The sequence below is a fragment of the Mercurialis annua genome, linkage group LG3 (assembly GCF_937616625.2).
Source record: "Mercurialis annua linkage group LG3, ddMerAnnu1.2, whole genome shotgun sequence".
Classification (NCBI taxonomy): Eukaryota; Viridiplantae; Streptophyta; class Magnoliopsida; order Malpighiales; family Euphorbiaceae; genus Mercurialis; species Mercurialis annua.
Window position 1 is genome coordinate 68323954 of NC_065572.1, and position 19714 is coordinate 68343667.

General features: G+C 34.9%; 3 protein-coding genes across 4 annotated transcripts; all 3 read right to left on the minus strand.

The window, feature by feature from the left end:
* Window positions 1-3462: 3462 nt before the first annotated feature.
* Window positions 3463-5538, minus strand: LOC126675455 (RING-H2 finger protein ATL43). Its single transcript, XM_050370095.2, has one exon. It carries the CDS (start codon window positions 5194-5196, stop codon window positions 3619-3621), a length of 1578 nt encoding a protein of 525 aa, XP_050226052.1. The 5' UTR covers window positions 5197-5538; the 3' UTR covers window positions 3463-3618.
* A 1108-nt stretch (window positions 5539-6646) lies between these two features.
* On the minus strand, window positions 6647-8228 carry LOC126671324 (DNA-directed RNA polymerase I subunit RPA12-like). Its single transcript, XM_050365088.2, has 6 exons — window positions 8123-8228; window positions 7793-7930; window positions 7643-7683; window positions 7133-7195; window positions 6973-7029; window positions 6647-6874 (listed from the first exon to the last, which is right to left on the minus strand). The coding sequence occupies exons 2-6, from the start codon at window positions 7917-7919 to the stop codon at window positions 6800-6802; spliced, it is 363 nt and encodes a 120-aa protein (XP_050221045.1). The 5' UTR covers window positions 7920-7930; window positions 8123-8228; the 3' UTR covers window positions 6647-6799.
* Window positions 8229-9418: 1190 nt separating this feature from the next.
* Window positions 9419-18455, minus strand: LOC130015323 (protein MODIFIER OF SNC1 1). 2 transcript variants are annotated; one of them, XM_056105167.1, is made up of 11 exons: window positions 18189-18455; window positions 16767-16843; window positions 16266-16346; window positions 16146-16190; window positions 15626-15989; window positions 14762-14864; window positions 14212-14286; window positions 12822-14127; window positions 12479-12740; window positions 9787-12406; window positions 9419-9700 (listed from the first exon to the last, which is right to left on the minus strand). In XM_056105167.1, exons 2-10 carry the CDS (start codon window positions 16796-16798, stop codon window positions 9863-9865), a joined length of 4812 nt encoding a protein of 1603 aa, XP_055961142.1. In that variant the 5' UTR covers window positions 16799-16843; window positions 18189-18455; the 3' UTR covers window positions 9419-9700; window positions 9787-9862. The 2 variants fall into 2 exon arrangements, with proteins under 2 accessions (XP_055961142.1, XP_055961143.1); XM_056105168.1 differs by having other exon boundaries at window positions 18185-18455.
* Window positions 18456-19714: the final 1259 nt, after the last annotated feature.

The window sequence follows — 19714 nt, forward strand, 5'->3', positions numbered from 1 at the left end:
TGATAAAAGAGGATAAAATCAAGTCAGCACATAAAATAAATAAATATTATAAATTAACATGAGACATTCAAAAAAATACTAATTAAAAGGGAACTCCTCTAATACTTCAAAAAATTACTAATTTAAAGCTATTTTTTTTAGATTTTGAATAATTTTTATTTGAATATAAATATTTAAAAATCTTATTAAATTTTAGACTTATTTGTATAAATAACACACTAACAAAAGGTATAAAAGAAAAATCATTTAAATTATTTAGAAAGAGCAAATAAGTTTTTAAATTTATTTACTTTCGACTTGAGCCTTTAATATGTTTAGTTGGTGCAAATAAACCATTATATGTGAAAAAATAATTATTAAAATAACTAAAAACGTGAAAGGGTAAGTGTTAAAATAATTAAACTAAAAGAGCTACAATGTTCTTCCAAAAAAAATTGATTTTTTTTTTGTGATGTTTTAAAAAAATTTAGGGCTTAAGTAGCAAGTCCTTGAAAGATTTCTTTTCAAAAAATGAATAACACTTTTACACTCTTCTTCAAAATTTTGAATTTATTTTACATCTATAGCCTAATTTAAATTTATATAAGAAATTAAAGAATATATCTAATGTCAATACTAGACCTATTTTATGAGTCTGGATATTCGCCCGGCTCGCCCAAGTTCGTCCTCTTAGGACAAGATTAAAATACAAATTTAAAATCCGCAATGGATGGAATCAAACTTCTATTTTTACCAATTTTACATATACGTTCGAAAAAGTTCAGTCCGAACTCACAAAAATAGAGTATAAAGACCGAACTTGAGTAGTAATAATAAAGTCCGGCCCATAGACTTATTTAAAAATGAAAAACCTGGTAGGCCAGCCCGAGCCCGACCAAATCCAGCCCATAAACAAGTATAGTCAATATCCACCCTAATATCCACAAATTAGTTTAAAATTTAATAAAAAAATTCTCTTCTATTTATTTGTCATTTTCTTTAGTTAAAAAGAATTCATTTTTATGTTGTTGATACACACTATGCTGTTAAAAAATAAATAAATGTACTTTAATATGAATTAAGAAAGTAATTATTAATAGAGATTATTTATGAAATATCCTATTTTTGAAATTTATTTACACTATTTTTGTCCACTTTTTTTAGTTTTCGTCGCTATCTATTTTACTAATTTATTTATAGAGTACTCACTATATATAGAAGTCTTATATTATTTTAGATTAAATTTTTATAGCAATTTTGTTCTCTCTCTTCTCTCTCAAAATTATCTCCTTTTTTTCTTTTCGTTTGATTTTCAGTTTGTCTCTTCCGATTGTTTTTCCGTTCGCGCTTCCATTCATCTACTTCCGATAGATAGCTCGTCGTTTCCGGTCGTTTTTTCATTCGTCTCTTCCGTTCACTAGTCTGTTCGTCTCTTCCGTTCGCGCTATGAATTTTTCTACATCGTTTTTAGATTTGTGTAGTTTTTTAGATTTTTTTATGATGATTTAAATATTTTGTAAATAAATTATTGGAGATCTATGATTTTTTTGTTTGTAAAAATATTCTATTATTCATAGAATTATTTTATTTTTCTCTTATTTATAAATTTGTTTATTGCTACTGATTTCGTAAAAAACAAATTGATTTATGGTATATTTGTAGTGATTTTATAATATATTTACGCTATAGTATATTTTTGGTGTATTGATAGTGTATTTCTGGATATTTATGTTTTTTGGAGCATTTCTACCATTTTTTAGTATATCTATGGTGCATTTGCCGTGTTTATATTTGCACTGTTTTTATACATACACCATAAAAACACTACAAAAACACTAAAAAAATCTCATAAATGATATATACACTATTATTACATTATAAAAATACCATAAATACACTATATATACACCATAAAAACATCATAAGTATGCTAAAAACGCATAGATACACTATAATATACTATAGTTACACTAAAAACACGATAAAAAATTAAAAAATATACCAGAAAAAAATCTATTAAAAAAGAGAATAAATTATTAAAAAGTGAAAAAAAGTATTTGTGAAATTAAAAAAAAAGTATTTTTCGTAAATAAAAAAAGATAAAAAAAGAAAAGTTAAAAATTGGCCGGTAAAATTATAAAGAACAAAGGTTCAACGCGCCCCCTAAACTTGTGATACGGGGTCATTTAACCCAATTGATACTTTTTTGAGCAACTAACCCCAAAACTCTCCATTTTTGGGTCAAATAACCCAATAATTGTATTTTTAAAACGCGTAAAATACAAATCTTAGGTGAGGAATGTAAAAAAGTAATTAGATACTTTCCTAATTGTTATGATATAATTATCCTAAATTTATTTTTTGAAATAAAAATATAAATTATTGGTTATTTGGCTAAAAAATGAAGAGTTTTGGGGTTAGTTGCTCAAAAAAGTATAAATTGGATTAAATGACTCTATGTCACAAGTTCAGGAGGTGCATTGACCTTTTGTTCAAGTTATAAATAAGTTAGCGAATAGTGTATTATAAGAAATTGACATTTATTAATATTGTTATTTTATTTTATTTTTATTAATTATGGTCCTACAAATCAAGTTTAAAGTTAAGGTCAATTTTCTTTTTTAAAAAAAAAGGATACAAAAAATGAAAGTGAAAATATTAAGGAAAATTTAGTAATCCTTTAATCTATACTATATATAAAAGCACGGATGGGGGGGGGGGGGACAGGCAAATTTACTGAATAACTCTTTTCAGTTTACTACTAAATAAAGATTTTATAGTCATTAACTAATTAGTTATTTAATTAATCACTATTGTAATTAAAGTCCTAATTAGAATAGGTAGCTAAATTATCTCTAATTTAATTTTTAATATGTAAAAAATAACTAAATTGTCTCCAAATTAGTAGGAATAAATATCTTTTAGTTTGATTGAACTATAAAATTAAAATACTGTATTTGATCAATATATCATTATTTAAATTTTTATTTTATTATTTTTAAAAATATTATTAATAAAATTAAGTTAATTATTTAATTATGGTTATTATAAAACCAAAATAAGAATAAATTCAGTATGAAAAAAAATTTAATAACCGAATATATTATATTTACTTTTACAATTTTTTTAACTTATTATTTAATATTAATTATAAATAAAAATTGATATAATTATAATAAATTTACTAATATGTTCATTGACGAGTTACGTTACGAGCCACGTGCATAGCACGTAATGCGAAACTAGTCTATTAAGAAATTAGGATCCTAGTTGAAGCGGTGCTCTAAATTTAGTGAGAGTTCCTTCAGATATAATTAACCAAATAATTTTATCAAAAACACAAGAGTTGTATTCCAGCGCCTATTCCTCGATCTACGTGCTTTTTGTCGGTATCTATCCCTGTATATTTCTGACTCTACCTTTTCCTTCTACCCACCATAATTAATCATTTTTAATGATAAAACTCGAATTATTTTAGAAAAATAAAAAGAATATTAAATGGTGAAAATAAAAACTAATGCAAATACTACATTGTGTTCCTAAAAATTAATTCTATGGAGCTAAATAAAATTACTAATGTACTAAATGCAAAGTATAAATTAAGAAAACTAACTAATTAATTAATTAATTTTTTTATTACTAAACGGCAGCGTTGAGAGGAGTATTTGTACTAGTAGTAGTAGTACGGAGGGACCGTACAGCAGGGTGTGACTGAGAAGAAATCCAAGCCAACCATCTTGATACAACACCCGCCTGTCGTTCTCGATGCTGACGGCTGTTCACGCTATCACTCTCTGAAAACCTGTTCAACCCCGTGATTTCCGACACGCTTCTCGAATTTATTACACTTCTGCCATCACCACCTTCTTCACTGCAACTCCTATTATTATTGTCAACTTGCTGCTGCTGCTCTCTCCCCCGTCTAGATCCCAATGCTGTCCCTGATAATCTACGGCTGTCACTAATTATCATTTCTGACCGTAGATACAGAAGATCTGACGGCTGTACGTCGCTCCATCTTTGATGACTATGGAACCCACCACAACTACCACTCCCATTTCCTGAGACAATTATTCTGTGCTCAAATCTTGTCTTGTCCACACCTGCGCCCGCATTCCCTGTCGCTGATGCTCTCTTAGATCCGCTGCGATCATCATCAGCATGATGATCGTCGCCGTTGGTTGTGGTCAAGAGGAGAAGACCGTCTTTTCGTTGATTATTTGACTGAAATCTATCGAAGCATCCAACGGCCACCGATGCCGACTCATGACTACTCCTACTGATACTACTAATACTGTTACTATTCTTCTTTTTCAAACCGTTATTATAACTATCTAACGACCTTCTAGCAAACGACGACGTTGAGGTCGATGACACTGTCGTTTGAGGAACACGTTCGGACACAACACACGGTCGTTGAACTACAATCTGCTTCAGATCAAACCCATTGGTTGCCTTCTCTCCGGCAGAAGAATGTCTGCCGGAGATTCTCCGTGCTCTGTTACTTTTAACCGTTTCTTTAAGATCCTGTCGCGGTTGTTCATTCTGCTGTGGTGGCGATAAGATATTCCGGGCGATAATATTCTCCTGATCGATCAGGAGAATGTCTTCCGGGTCGACTCGGTAGCGACAGAGCGGACATGTTGAGTGCGCGTCAAGCCAAGTATCGACACACTCGACATGAAATGCATGTTTACATTTCGGTAATAATCTGAGAACTTCTTGCGGATCAAATTTGGTTAAACAGACAGCGCATTCGAGCCCGTGTTTTTGTCCACGAAGTGAGCTAAATCTGAAGATGGGCAACGACTCAATCACTGCTCTATCAATACCGGAGTTCTTCCTTCCTTCTGGGGCGGTGGCGGCTCCGCCGCCAGGTCTAGCAGCGTCGCCATTATGGTAAAAATTAGACCGCTTACAATGTTTAGCATAGAGGAGGAGAAGTAAGGTGATGGAAAACATGGTGGTTAAAACGCCGAATATTACAGCAATGCTGGGTTTGAAGGGGGTTGATGAGTTATTATTCGGCGGCGGAGGCGGAAATGGAGCTGTGGAATCGGAATAAGAGGAGGAGGAGGAGGTGGTGTTGGGGATAATCATTTGAGAATGAGAAGCATCTGGCGGAGGAGTTATTCTTGAATCAACGTCGGCAAATAGCGGCTGAAATAGAGAGAATGAGAAGAAGAAAAATATAAAGAGAGCGTTTTTGTTTTTCATGGTGTGTGTGAAGAAGTGTGAAGCTAAACACCAAGAAAAAAAAAGATGGATTCTTTAATGGAAGTGGAGAGAAAAGAAAAACACAAAAAGAAGAGCCAGACAAAATTTAAAAGTTTAAAAGTGAAAAAGTCTCTCAATAACTGAATTTCATTTTTTTAACCAACTAGAATAAAATTTTGAGTTAAAAAAACTTGGATTTGATTTGATGGTGAGAGAAGAAGAAGAGGAGAGGAGTTGATATGAGCCTCAGAAAAGGCGAATCAACGGTAAGTATGAAAGACAAGGACCAAACACGTGACGCATGTTTTAACACAACACAAACTATTTAATATTTATCTATCTAATTCTATCAAGAAGCAAAATAATAGTAATAAAAGCTGAGATTGATTTGGTTTGGTTTGGTCCCTCACCAGATTTTGTCAAATGCCGGCCTCGTGTCTTCTGCCTTTTCTTAACTAATTCTATTTCTTTAATTATCCTCTAATTAATCTCTCTCCGACCACTTATTCTTCATCCACCATTTATGCAGGCTCTTGTCTTCATTTATCTACTAACTACAAATCAACATTATGATTATAAACCAAAATTCTTGATTATAAAACAATTATAAAGAGAAGCAAGTGCAATTCAATTGGTGTCATATCAATTTCATAACCTTTTCATATCCTAACAGAATCCCACATATTCTTTCTTTTCAAAAGATACAAACTTTTCTTCTGAAAAAAAAAGAGATGTACAAACCCTCAAATAAGAGAGAAATACTTACTTGAACATAATTCGATAAGTAGGATTGTGAACCATACATGACAATAATAAATGTGATAACCGATTAACGAATGTTACATTAACTCTAGTTAATGCAATATTTATTGACTTATCTCATGTGTCACATGATAAGTGGATAGTTCACAATCTTACATGACGAATTAGGTTCACATAAGAATTAACAGTGCCTAGGTTTTGAAATTGAAATTTCTCAAACCAATATTTCAGGTTAAAGATTTTATTTTTTTCTCATCAGACAAATCAGACTAAATTTTTCGGGGAAGGGATAAATTAAAAACAGAGGCAATTGGGTGTATTGATTGAGCTCATTCATATATATATCTTGTATGGAAGAAAGCTACGTGTCATGAAAAAGTTCAGTTGGGGTGGCGTATGAAGTTTTGTGGCTTAAGGCAAGTTTGATGGCTACTGATGAGAGAATTTACTTTATTATGGATAAGAAGCAAAACTATAAAACAAGGATTTAACTATGTATTGTTGCATATCAAATGAAGCAAACAAAATATGTAACTTCCACTTCTTATGCACAGACAAACAAAATACAACTTATATATTAGGCAAATGTTGAGATTATAGATGCCTACTTCACACCAAAAATGATCTCTGATTAATTTTTATTAAATAAAAATTAAGGAGACTGGAACGATTTAGCTGCGTATTTGACTAAAATCAAGAAACATGTGATACTTTCATTTAAATGCTTCATGATTTGTACATAATTTAATAGACATTTTAGAGAAGAAATGCCATCAACCATCCAACAGTAACCTGTATTGTTGGTAGATTGCATACGCTCCAGCTCCGAAAATTTAGTAACTCAGTTCTCGCTAAACGTATGTAAGCATTTAGGACAGTGATAGAACGTAGTCTGCCCCTCATCTGCCGACCTCATCTGTAGATAGGAGATAAAAGGATACATTAGACTAGAGCAAATTATAAAGTTTTGTGACAGTAGCGAACCATGGAAATGAGAATGAAGCGGAAGAATACTTGTCTGGTAGAAAATTTAAGATTTGTGTTGCTGCACTTCTCACATTTTTTATTTATCTGTTGACACAATTTAGGATTCGAGGAATTAGCCAATGATTCTCATTCTCATCAGAAGAGTATGCCTCTTAACTCTATAATACACATTGCGCGAGTTGATTACCTCCATGTCCTTCACCTCTATCTTTCCCTCAAAACTTGATATGCCTAGATCCCTTCTCATATCCTGACAATAGCATGACAACTTGAGCATATAGCAATTATAAACCCAGAAAGGCGCTACTAAACAGGGCAATTAAACGGACACTTTCATGCAAAACTGCCGCAAACATATAATCTAAATATGATTTGTTATATGGAATCTCTTATTAACATCTAAATAGGCTTTATGTAAGCAACTCTAAGATAATGGATCAGCAAGGATATATATTCTTCAAAGTTGTGATCTTAGAACTAGAATAACAGACGGATAAAACCAATAATTTAAGTACAACATACTATACTAGAACATGATGTTCAATCAATTAGCATAATGTTCATAGCAAAAAAAAAACTCATGCCGAATAGAATTCACTTAATCTGGTAGATGCAATACATGGCACAACTGCTTTGGACCCAACTACTCATGAAGAAATATAAAATACTAACAACTAAATAAGTTCTACAATCTTACCTCAGCAGTAACTTTATAACATATTTCTCTTCCAGATAACTCTGAAACAGTACCAAAATATGTAAGGATTCCATAAAACACTCAACAAATGGAGCAGAATTTGGGTAATTCAAACAACAAACAGAGAAATAAACTGTCAACTAACGCTACCTGCCGCGTTTTTCTTGAATTTACAGCGAGGACATTGAGCATAATCAGTTAAAGTAAAAGATAGTGTGGTTCCACATAATTGACAGAACATAAATCCAGCAGCATCACCTCGACGAGAAACCGCCATGCGTAAATAACCTAATTGAATATGCAAATAACAAAGAATGTATGAATTAAATTAAATCATAGCTGAACTGCACAAATCATATCAATTCTCGCCTAAATGTCATAGTATTAATACACGGTTATCAAATAAATAAATAAATAAATAACAATTTCAGTGTCATTTGAAGTTAAAGATAAACATTGAAATAAAGTGTAGAGAATTACAGAGTTGAAGAGAAATGCAGAGCTGAACACTGCTGATAGAGAAGTTGAGGCAGAGAGCAGCAGGTATTGTCAAACGTTTGGCTTTAACAAGGGTTTAAAACTTTATTTACATTAAGGCTTAAGTGGTAATTTGTCCCTTAAACTTGTAAGCCATGTCAATTAACACATTATTTAACTTTATGGTTAATGTAGTCATAATTTTTTTTTTAAATCTTATTAATTGCTATAGAATTCTACTTATTAATTAATTATGTTGCAAATTTAAAACATTGACATATCAGAAGAGGAAAAGGAGAAAATTCAAATATAAAGTAAAAGTTTAAATGACTTATTTATCCAAAAAAAAAATTAAATGACTTTTCAAAAAATCAGATGGAAGAAGTATAACTAGTTTTTTGTTAGCAAAATGAACAATCATATAAACAATCCTTGAGCTCAGGTTTTTTCTTTTTAAAGTGAACTGAAAATGAGAAAATAGAGGGGGATAGCAAGTTTTATTGAATTTTATTACATAAGCTCTACCTAATTATCTTAAGAGTTTTTTTTAGTATGATTACAGTTGCATTGAGATAGAATTTTTTAAACCATACCATCAGTTTCGATAGCAAAACAATAAAATTATGCCTACTGAAATTCAAATTTAATACAGCACAAACCACTTGGAGGGAGTAATGTCACATTTGGTTCATCAAACCAAATCTTAACTGAAAATTGACCAGTTTTTGTAAAAATTTCATTGGATGAATTAAATTAAGTAAAATTATACTCCCTCAGTTCATTTTTAGTTGGCACTTTAGGCAAATATTTTTATCTGTCAATAGTTGTAACTTTAGAATTTTTATGTAACTTTTACAATAGTTCCAAATTTGACCTTTTTATTAAATCACTTCATTAAATAGTAGTTTAATTTAAAAACTTAGTCATCCAATAGTGGATTAATATTTCTATTTTCAATAGTGGAATTTATAAATAGAGTTATACTAGTTTTTATATTTGTAATTTAAGACAAAAGAAGCACTTTCATAATCTTAGTAATGTATCCTAAATCGACAACTAAAAATGACGGAAATTGGACCAAACTGAAATATTTTGATTTTAACCATGACCACCAGTAGATTACTGATTGAGTAGTAAGCATAAGATCCATCAGGCTACTTTTGTTTCTAAACATTATTCAAATGTTCTCAACAGTTTGGTTGTGCTTAATATATTTAAAAAATATAGTACATGTTTTTATATGTAATGTTCGATAAATTAATGACCAATAACAGAAGAGTAGTGAATGGAAAGCAGGAGTGGTAGATGGGAGAACCCATAAATCTATTTAATTCTTTGTAGTGTTGCATACACAAGATGATACGGAATAGAAAAAGATTGCTACAGCCTACATGCACTGCCCAAAAACAATATCATCATCAAATGTTCCACAGCAGGTCAATGTACTGTGACCAAATTAAACCTCCTCAACATACATTTTTCCTTCAAACAACACCAAATTCAAATATGGAAACAAATTAACTAACTCTCAATCTATCTTATCTTTTTGGCCTTTGCACCATCTCTAATATGCTCCAAGCCCTGCTCAATTCACATCATAATATCAGCTGACAGTGATCACATATACTGTTTGAAACTGAAAAAATGACCGACAGAAACGAGGATACCTCAAAGTGTAAGGGATCCAGCCACAATATCATCCATGAGCCTGCTACGAAAATACACCTCCTTAAATTTCACCCCCTACTCATAACCGGCATCTACTTGAACACTGCCAGTTTGCCGTCCATAAAAGTTGCTCCCACCACGCCTTGCATGTCCCCTTTCTCTATACCTTCCACTTGAATTATGAAAACCCTCTTTTGAAGATTCAAAGTTATTCATTTTGTTATTGTTTTGCAGCCCAACCGGCTGGTATTCATAGTGAGAGTTCTGCCTTTGTTTTTCCCTGATTGCTGGTACATTATGTTGCTGCTTAGCATCTTTTCCAGATCCACTCCAATCCCCACGAGCATCATGCTCTCTACCAAACCGACTATTCGGATTCCCACCTTTACGAAACCCTGGGGACATGGATTGTTCTGGTTGAACATCCATATTTGAATGAGATGTATATTCAATGGGGCTACTGGGACGTCCTCTGGGTCCACCCATTCTTTTCTCTCTCCTAAGCTCTTGATGTCCAACAGATGGAGCTTCTTCCATATTGCTCTTTTTGGATAGAGACTGGTCATGATGAGAGTGAGGCCTAGAAAGCTCCTTGTCCGGTTGAGGTAGCAACCCCCTACCCTGAGAGGACTCCTTTTTATTAGTCCTACTGCCTTCAGAGCCAACATTCATACTGTTACTAGGCCGGCTTCCTCGTTGATTAGTGGCTGAAAATGATTGAGATTTAGGCTGCCAATGAGATGTTGATCGTTCGCCAGCAGCATGATTTTCTTTTGAAGCTAATAATGCGTCCATTTGGTGCATTTCAGAAGCTGTAGATTCAACAAACACCTTTTCAGTGTCCTGCCCACCAGTTGGCTTCTCTTCAGGATTATGATTGTATACTGAGGTTTTGTGACCTCTATGTGGATGCCGCTTTCCCCTCGCCGTCACACTCTCATCTTTTAAAGAAGGAACATTAACAGCTGTATCAGGAATTTCGGGCATGCTCCAGCCATCAGAAGCATCCCATTCATAGCTTGGCTGCGCTTTCATGGAAGATGCATCAAACTTCTGGTGGTGAATGTCCTCAACTACATTTCGAGAACTCCTATGGTTTGCAGTTGACTCGGCCACACTCCGTTGGCGCCATGATCCATGCACTTTTTCAGGTCTATTCTGCCTGACATCCCCAGTCTTGGATTCTGCAAACGGCACCATCTTCCTTATTACTGTACCAGAAGTTTGGGAGCTTTCAGCACCTTTAGAACCCGGCCTTTCAACAACCTCATCTGAAGCAGTCGGATTGCCTATAGAAACAACTGCCTGCTGAGACAGTTCCTTGGGTACAGGCTTTGGAATGTTTCTCTCCATTTCCGCCCTCTTATTTCTTGGATGACTCTGCACCTGCTGATCACTCTTTGATGACAAAACCACAGCCTCAACTACAGTACTCTGATTGGCATCATCCAAAACCTCAGTTTTATTTTGTGAACGCACAGGAGCCCAGACAACAGCATCCCCACCGTGAATTTTTTCAGCTGGTTTATTACCTTGTGGGTTTTTCATTGTCCTGCGAGGATGATTAGATTTCCACTGGCTATTAGTTCTAACGGGAATTTCTTCATTTGTCAATGATGAGCACGAGTCTGAGGACTGATTTGCATCCTTTGAGTCGGTTTGGTGCCAAGCTGAGTTAACATCCAGAATTGTTTCAGAAGACCTTGGTTTAAGACTTTCAACCGGAGCATCTAACACAGTAGTCTCTTTTGACAAAATTGATGAAGATGTTGCAGATAATGCCTCCTCCACTTTGTGCTTGTTCTTACCACTTCTGTTCTTCCTTCGATGAGGTGCTGAAGACTCTGCCATTACACCCTGGTTAACAGGCCTGTTTGACTCACAGTTTGGTATGGACTCGCAGGAAACACCCTTAGAAGATATAGCAGCATCAGTTGCAATATCAGAATGAACTTTTGATGCCTCAGTTGCAGAGGAAGACGATGACTTCTCATTTAGATTCTTCTCCAAGGTATTAAGCTTTTGTCTATAGCTTGTACGCTCCTGCTTAGAAGCACTACTGTCATGGACCCGCAGAGTACTACTGCCATGAACAGCATCAGGATTATTAGAATCCTGCTGCGAAGACATCAATTGCTCATGGACCACAACAGAATCTTTGTGTGCAGTCTTTGGTGTCTCCACAGGTATATTGCTTGCACATTTCTCAACTTCATCCACAATTGTCTCAATGATAGGAGCAACAATCCTTGGGCTGGATTCCAGGGCTAAAGTTGATGCCTTAGGTTTTCCAGTAACCGCAGTTGGTGGAGCAGCAGTTGCGGATTCCTCGTGCCTAATCTGTGAGGTTTTATTTTGCTTGGAACCTAAAGATGGACTTGCGGTTCCAGCCTTGCTTGCAGCAATTGGTTGGACAAGATTTAAAGGTTCATCTTTCTTATTCTGAATAGTGCTAGTCGAAACGTTTTCCAACTTCTGAGTTGTACCTTCCCCCATTTGTGTTCGCCTGTTCAATTCCTCCAATTTAGCTAGAGCCTTGGCTCTTTGCTCTCTTGTCCGTTCTTCTTCTTCCTTCTCTCTCTCTTTAAGTCGCTTGGCTAGCTCTCTCACCTTGACACGCTGATTAAAGCAGCAGAATCATCAGAAAAATACAGACATACAATAACACAAATCGTAAAAAAGAATAATAACCTGGCTGTCGCTTGGGTCAGACACAGGTTGAACAGACTCTACATCATCCTTTCCAGAAGTCTGTAACATAGAATTCTGGCTGATCTCTGCAGACATATGGCGTTGTCCATGAGAAACAGAAGATGTTTCGCCATGTACAGTTAATGCTACATTTTTGGGGTCTACGACTTGAGGCTTTTTCCTCCAGCCATCACCCTCTAGTGTATTAAATCTTGCTTTACCACGAAGATCAGCTCTACCATGCGTGCCATGAGTTGGTCGCCTGTGATTATGCACATTAGTTTTTACTCAACAGTAGAATAACAAGTACAAGTACAATGAAGCATCCAAAGTATAAACCCACCTGGAAATAGCTGTTCCACTGACTACTGCAGAATCAAGACTCTTATCCCCAGCAGAGAAGTGGCCTTCATGGACAGAAGAGTTGATAACTCTAATGTCACAAGGCTTCTCATGAGATATAGAGTCAATACCAGCTTCATTTGTTGAACGACTGCCCATTGCATTACCAACTTGAAATTTGTTCTTAGGATCATCTGTGCTGGAAAAAGATCCAGGATATTGGCGGCCATCTGAAGCACGAGCTTTAGCATTTAAGCCTTCTATTTTCTGAATCAGACTAGAATCTTTTGGAGCTGCCAAAACTTCTATAGAAATAGAATCTGCATGTTCAAACTTTTTACCTGAACTGTCACCATATACACTCACGATCTGTACATTTTCAGGAGGCTTCACTTTCATAGGGGCAGCTTGATTGTCTACAGCCTCTGGTGAAGCTCCTTCACCGGCCACCATTCTTCTTGTATCTATCTCAATATCCTTCTTGTTGTCAGCTCTCCATCCATTTTCTCGTGATAGATTTCTTGGATGTTCGCCCTTCAAAGGATAAGGAGCATTAGTATCCCAGTTCGGCTCTTCATCTTTTCCCTCCCAATTATCATGATGTTTCAGAAGAACTTTGTGTGGTCCTCGAGTGTCTTGAGAATGAGCACCTTCCACTTGTTCAGATGCTATTGGCTTACCGCTAGGACCGAATCCACTGGTTCTTCCATGGGAGTTACCAGGATCAGGACTAGGATATCTGTTGTAGGCTGTAGGGCCCATTGCCATACCCATATATGGAGCATCTCTTTCATTAGAATTGCAGTATCCCACAGGAGGGCCATAATATCCATCGTAAGGTACTGTGGGATAAAATCCAGGTCTAAGTGGCATTCCTGGACGAATATAAGCATCATGCATATAAGGCCTGTACATATCTCCATTTTTTGGGTGGGAGCCTCTAGGGCCAGCCCCAGGTGGAGGAACAGGCTGTTGATTGGCCAGAGCAGGAGGGGGCATCTGCGGACGATAATACGTAAAAGGCTCCATGGGAAAGCCTCCGGGCGCAGCCAGGGGCCCAAATGGTGGACCTCCAGGAGGACCTCCTGGAGGTCCCCTATACCAAACACCGCCTGGATGATTATTTACAAGCGGACCATGCCAACCATCATGATGCTGAGGGGGAATATTAGGATTAGGGTATGTACGGGGATCAGCATGCCACTTCTCCACATTGGATCTGGCACCATCTTCTCCGTACAAAGAATTCTCTTGTCTCCAGGAACCTGCAGCTCCAATCTTTGCATTCACATTTACGGAAACGTCACCTTAATAACCAAAAAACCATATCAATAATTTAGTCACCACATCATGGATGCACAGTCATCACAGAAACTACAGTGCACACAAACCTTCAGAATCCCTGTTCCCTCCTCTCCCTGAAGCCACTCCAGCAGATGAACCTGGACGACCAGGAGAACCATAATCTGCAATAAGTTGTAAACAGATTGGAGAAAAGGAGAGGCATGAGTAGCATGTTAATTGGGTATTCTTAACAGATTCAGGCCTTTAGCACTAAACACTTATAGAACCAACATAAATGACTCTCATTATAAATTAACCTCCACCAAATAAGCACCGTTGACACAAAGATTGCTATCAGAAATTAATGAAAGCTTCCAAAAGGCGAACAACTATAAAATAGACGTAACTATAAACACCTGAGAAAAAAATATATAGCATTCAGAGAACAACTCTAACTTTCGTAATGGGATTATGACAATCAATAAAAACTCTAGAATCCGTAAATCAATTGAGGTAAGAGTAAAATGGCAAGTTATGTCGATGATGGGACAAGTACAGACTAACAGCTATGTCAAAGAGCTTTCCAATAATCTCCCAATAAAAGAGAAGAAAAAAACTCAATATCAAAGCAGTTTTAGAGAAAGTTGCGCACAATACCTTGAGAGTCTACGTTCTTTCCAGAATTGTCCTTTTCAGAACCAAGTGTTGGAAAATCTCCAGAAGTCAGAGAAAAACCGTCATTCTTAGAGGAAGACATTCCCTGCACGTAATAAAAGGCAAAGCTAAAAGGAGCAGTAAAAGAAGAAACAGAACATCCCCAAAACAACCAGTGATAGTTATATAAACAGTCTAAGAAGACCAGCTCATAATGATGGTGGTGTGGGAGAGTTGACTGAAAGAGGTTTTGTGATTGAAAATGAGAAATCTATCACAAATGCATAAGGAGAAAAAGAAGAAGTAAATAGTTGGATATTCTAATGCACTTCACAACTAATGCATCTACTCTTTGCAGAGATAAAATCAGAAAATGTGTGCTTATTATGATGTCATAATGAATACCTATTATTGACTATCTCCCGCTTTCCTTCCGGTTTCTCCCATTCATAATGTATCCATCGAGGTTTCTAAATCAGTGGAGAGTGAATACTATAAATTCCATTCACACGCTTAACATAGTACCAAAAAAGCAAACAAATCATTCTTCATATTGGCATTCAACAGTTTCTGGGACAATATACCAGTATTAGATTTAAATTCTTTTTGAATGCTATTCCAGGTATTCCTAACCAATCAAATCAAACATTTTAATAATCAGCATCTTGCACCTCCAGGCATGTAACTAAATTGGGTTCTTCAATTTTTTCACAAGCTACTACAGGACTAAAAATCCCTCTTACACAAAAAACTTATGTCATTATACCACAGGCTCTATCCATCACACATCAGCTAGCAAACCCTCAATTACAAGTATGTAAGGAAAACCTCATTTCAAAACTAGATCAAAACTGTGATGTAACTTACCATCCGTTCTGTTGTTCCACTTCCTCCCCATGCCCCTGAGGTATCAGATAGAGATTCAGCAAAGCGGGATAATTGTGAGCTTCCAGGTCTTGTTTCTGCACTCCGAGGACGGGATGCTGTGTGTGAGGTCTGATTTGATGGTAATGCTCCTGAAGATGATGACGGTCTAGAATTTGGACCCCAGGCATTAGAAATAGGGTCATGGCCTCTATCACTACCAGCAGTCGACGGTCGAGTTCCAGTTCCACCAGATGAAGGGCGGCCACTAAGATGGGTTGGCGAACCATTGCCCCCATCAGTATTAGGAGAACCCCATGCATTTGGTGAAGAAGCAGACGATCTACTGCCCCAACTATGAGTACCCCTATTGTGCAGAAAGCACGTAGAAAATACAAATCGCTAATTTAACAGCAAGGAAGGCATTTTACGATAATGAAAATACTGATAATAGAACAGTTTAGAGTAAAAAAAAAACCAAAGTGACATTAGAAAAACCTTGACCAGTAAATAAGCAACTCACTTGGGAACAATTTCAACATTTGGATCCAGACCGTGATTTTCTAACCTTGACACAACAGCAAGAAAACATTAGGATTGCATGCGGTGGATAAACAAAATGAAACTCAGAAAATTAAAATACCTTTGGCTGGGTAAGTTTATAGGTTTTGGAACAGAAACTTTCCCCAACACTGTCATACCACCTCTTCTGGCAGGAGCCCATCTGCAATCAAATTAGTATTAGATACCAAAACCTCTATCTACAATTACACAAACATCTCATTTTTTTTATCTTCCTTAAATTTAAATAGAACAACATTTCAAAGTTGTTTTATAGTCCTAATTAACAAAATCCAGGATCTCAGCAACCAACTTTCCCAGGTTTCCCAAAGCTTTAAATAGATTTTAATAGTGAGTTTGATAAATTTGCAATCATAATAAGTAGAAAAATAAAAAAGAGAACACCAACTCTAAATTACCATCCCCCAACACAGCCCATGTCCCCAACCCTTATTACAGACACACACATACATGCAACTGGAAATGCTTCAGGTTCACTTTGCAATGCACATTTTACCTAAACAAACACTACAACTGAAGATAGTACAAAAGAACAACAAAATTAAACACAGAAATTTTATACCTTTTGTCTCCAGTTAACATACTTGATGTCATGATTCACTTTTGATAGCAGGGTCATTCAAAAGAATTTGACAGAACCTGGAAAGATGAGGACACATTAATAATTCATCAACAAGGAAAAGAACAATAAGAAGCATGTGCAAAATGGTAACATCTGATGCAGCAGTGTTCCTTCTAATATTTCAACAATTAACAGTAGCGTATATGAACAGTTAAATTGATACAATCTAACACAAAAATCACACAGATGAGACTCAGAAGAGGCAGGCTGGAAGCAAAGACATAATCACACATTCCCATTATAAGAACGGAAAACACAGTCCAAAAGCCATAGCTTATTTTGCAGCATTGGGGAGATAGAATAAGAAAACGAATTACTATTGGTATTGACGAACGAGTAACGAGTTATAGCAAAAAAACTAATTTGGGTGTGCATGTACTCTCTGTGAGTGTCTCTACTGGTGTGTTGCATGCACATATCCGGTCCATACAATGTCAAACAAATGAATGGAAAATAAAAAAATACACTACCTAAGATTTCAGGCATAAAAGGGCACGTTTATTCACCAAAAATACTATACTTAAAGAGAGCAAATAAAATTCAATCTGGTAACTTAATTAAATCATAAAGGAAAATTAATAGCTTGAATTTGTAGCATTTTTACAGCCACAATCAGTTGCTATCTGAATTGAGGAAAGTACTGGCAATAAATCACCTAAGATACCAAGTCCCAATTTAAAACTCTAATATGCGATTATGTCATATTAGTTCAAAAAACTCAGGGACTACATAATGCTTTATATAAAGGCTTTTTGTTTGGTTTTGCTAAGCATCTATATTATTCTGTTTAAAACAGCAGTTCAAACTCATTACCAAACAGGTAACAAATAACCACTTGAACTTCTTGATTATCACTTATCACTGGTAGCAATACTCTATAACACTACCCCTGTAAACAAATTATACAGGTACATAAACAAAATTCAGTCAAAGCTCGGTTTCCAAAAAAACCCTGTCCTAACACCTCTCTATCTGCTCAATCCAACTGACGAAAGAACTACCCGTATAAACCAAGTACTCAATCCAGTCAGTGCACTCGCCTTTCCCTGCCAAAATAGGCTCAACCCGGGTAAAGGCAGCTCATATGATTACATTTCATCAAATCAAACTTCGTAGCTATTATCTTCTCTTTATATAATAATTTTCTAAGCATCTCAACATCCTAATCAAATAGCAAAAATAACATGAAACACAACAAAACAGGACAGTTCCTATCCAACCCAATAAATAAACCGAAAAGGAAATAAAATCATGTCCTGTTCCCAAATAGATCAAAAATTTGTAAATAAAATATTTAAGTCCAAGAAAACAGGATACAAATATGCAATCGCGTGAGCAGATACAATAAAAAAGCTTGCTTACTGCAATTTCTTCCTTTTTTTTTGTAATTCCGAAACCCTAATGAGACAGAGAAGCAGTTATTTTGGTATTAAAAAGGAATTAGAAAAAGAAACTTGGAGGGGTTTAAAGAGATGGCGTGCGAAAGAAGGAGAGATCCGTGGAGCGATTAAAAGTGAAAAATAATATGTAATGGGTTCTTGAGATCGATAGCTATGAACAAATAAAAATAGGGAGAAATAAAGAGGGAAGGAGATAGACGAATCCAGTTTTTTTTGTGCACCCTAATATTTTTTTAATTATGACTAATATTTGTTATACTCCCTTAACTTACTTTACTCTCCCACGTCATCCTTTCACTTTATTTTTTAATAGCTATTATCCCCAATTTTTTTTTAAACTTCTTTTAGAGGAATCCCCATTTTTATTATGTAACAAAAAAATCTACGTACTTCACTCTATTGCAATTAAAAATTGACAAATTAACTAAAATTAAATTATTTTATAGCTTTAATAGAAATGTTAAATTAAATGAATAACTAAAATTAAGTTAATCAAAACCTTATAAATATATATAAAAAATTGAATTAATTCGTGAATTCGGTTGAGCTGATGAAAGTTAAAAAAAATTAATATATAAAACTAAAAATTATTTGGCTAAATCAATTGAATTAATTAAAACATTGAGCTGTAATTAAAATAATTTTTTATTAATTAAATCGATTGAATTAATTAAAATAATTAATCAAATTTAATTTAAATAGATCGGTTAATTTTGTGCAAAGTAATGCTCTTACTTCAACTGATCACCGGTCAACAATCATTCAAATTTTTATGTTAATTTATTTTTTTGAAATCAAACTTATATTGGTCCAAATTATACATGTTCATGAGCCGGGTTCGAGAAGTCTTGGATTGGGCTTGCGAGCATAATAAAATTTTATGTGAGCCCGAATCTGATCCGAACTTTATATTTTCTATCCAAACCCGACTCTTATGCGGGTCGAACCACATTTTTACGGGCTTACATGAGAAATATAAAATTACGCAAGTCCGGACATGCCATAAAATAGCAGATTTTTTTTCGAATTTAAACCGGGCTTGATAAATAAAATTAGTGTCAAAGCTCAGCCTTAGAGGGGCGGGCTTAAAGAATGGACTGGGTACTCAAATTCATGAACAAATCTAGTTGAACTCATTGAAATAATAGAAGAGAGTGAATATTTAAATGAAATTTATTAAATAAAATAATGTTTAAGTGGAAGTGAATTTTATTTTAAAAAGAGGGATGGAGGAAGTATTATTATAACTATTTTTCACAATAAAATTAAAAATTCACATTAACAATTTTTGAACTCATGTTTTTTCTTTTCGAAGTGAACTGAAAAATGAGGAAATATTTTATTATATAAGCTCTGCCTAATTATCTTAGGAGTTCTTTTTATAGTATAATTACTGTTGCCTTGAGATTGAACTCTAAAAGTTTTAACCACAGCATCAATCTCTTTGAAATTTAGTGAAAGGAGCATCATAGTTTGATCTTAGGCTCC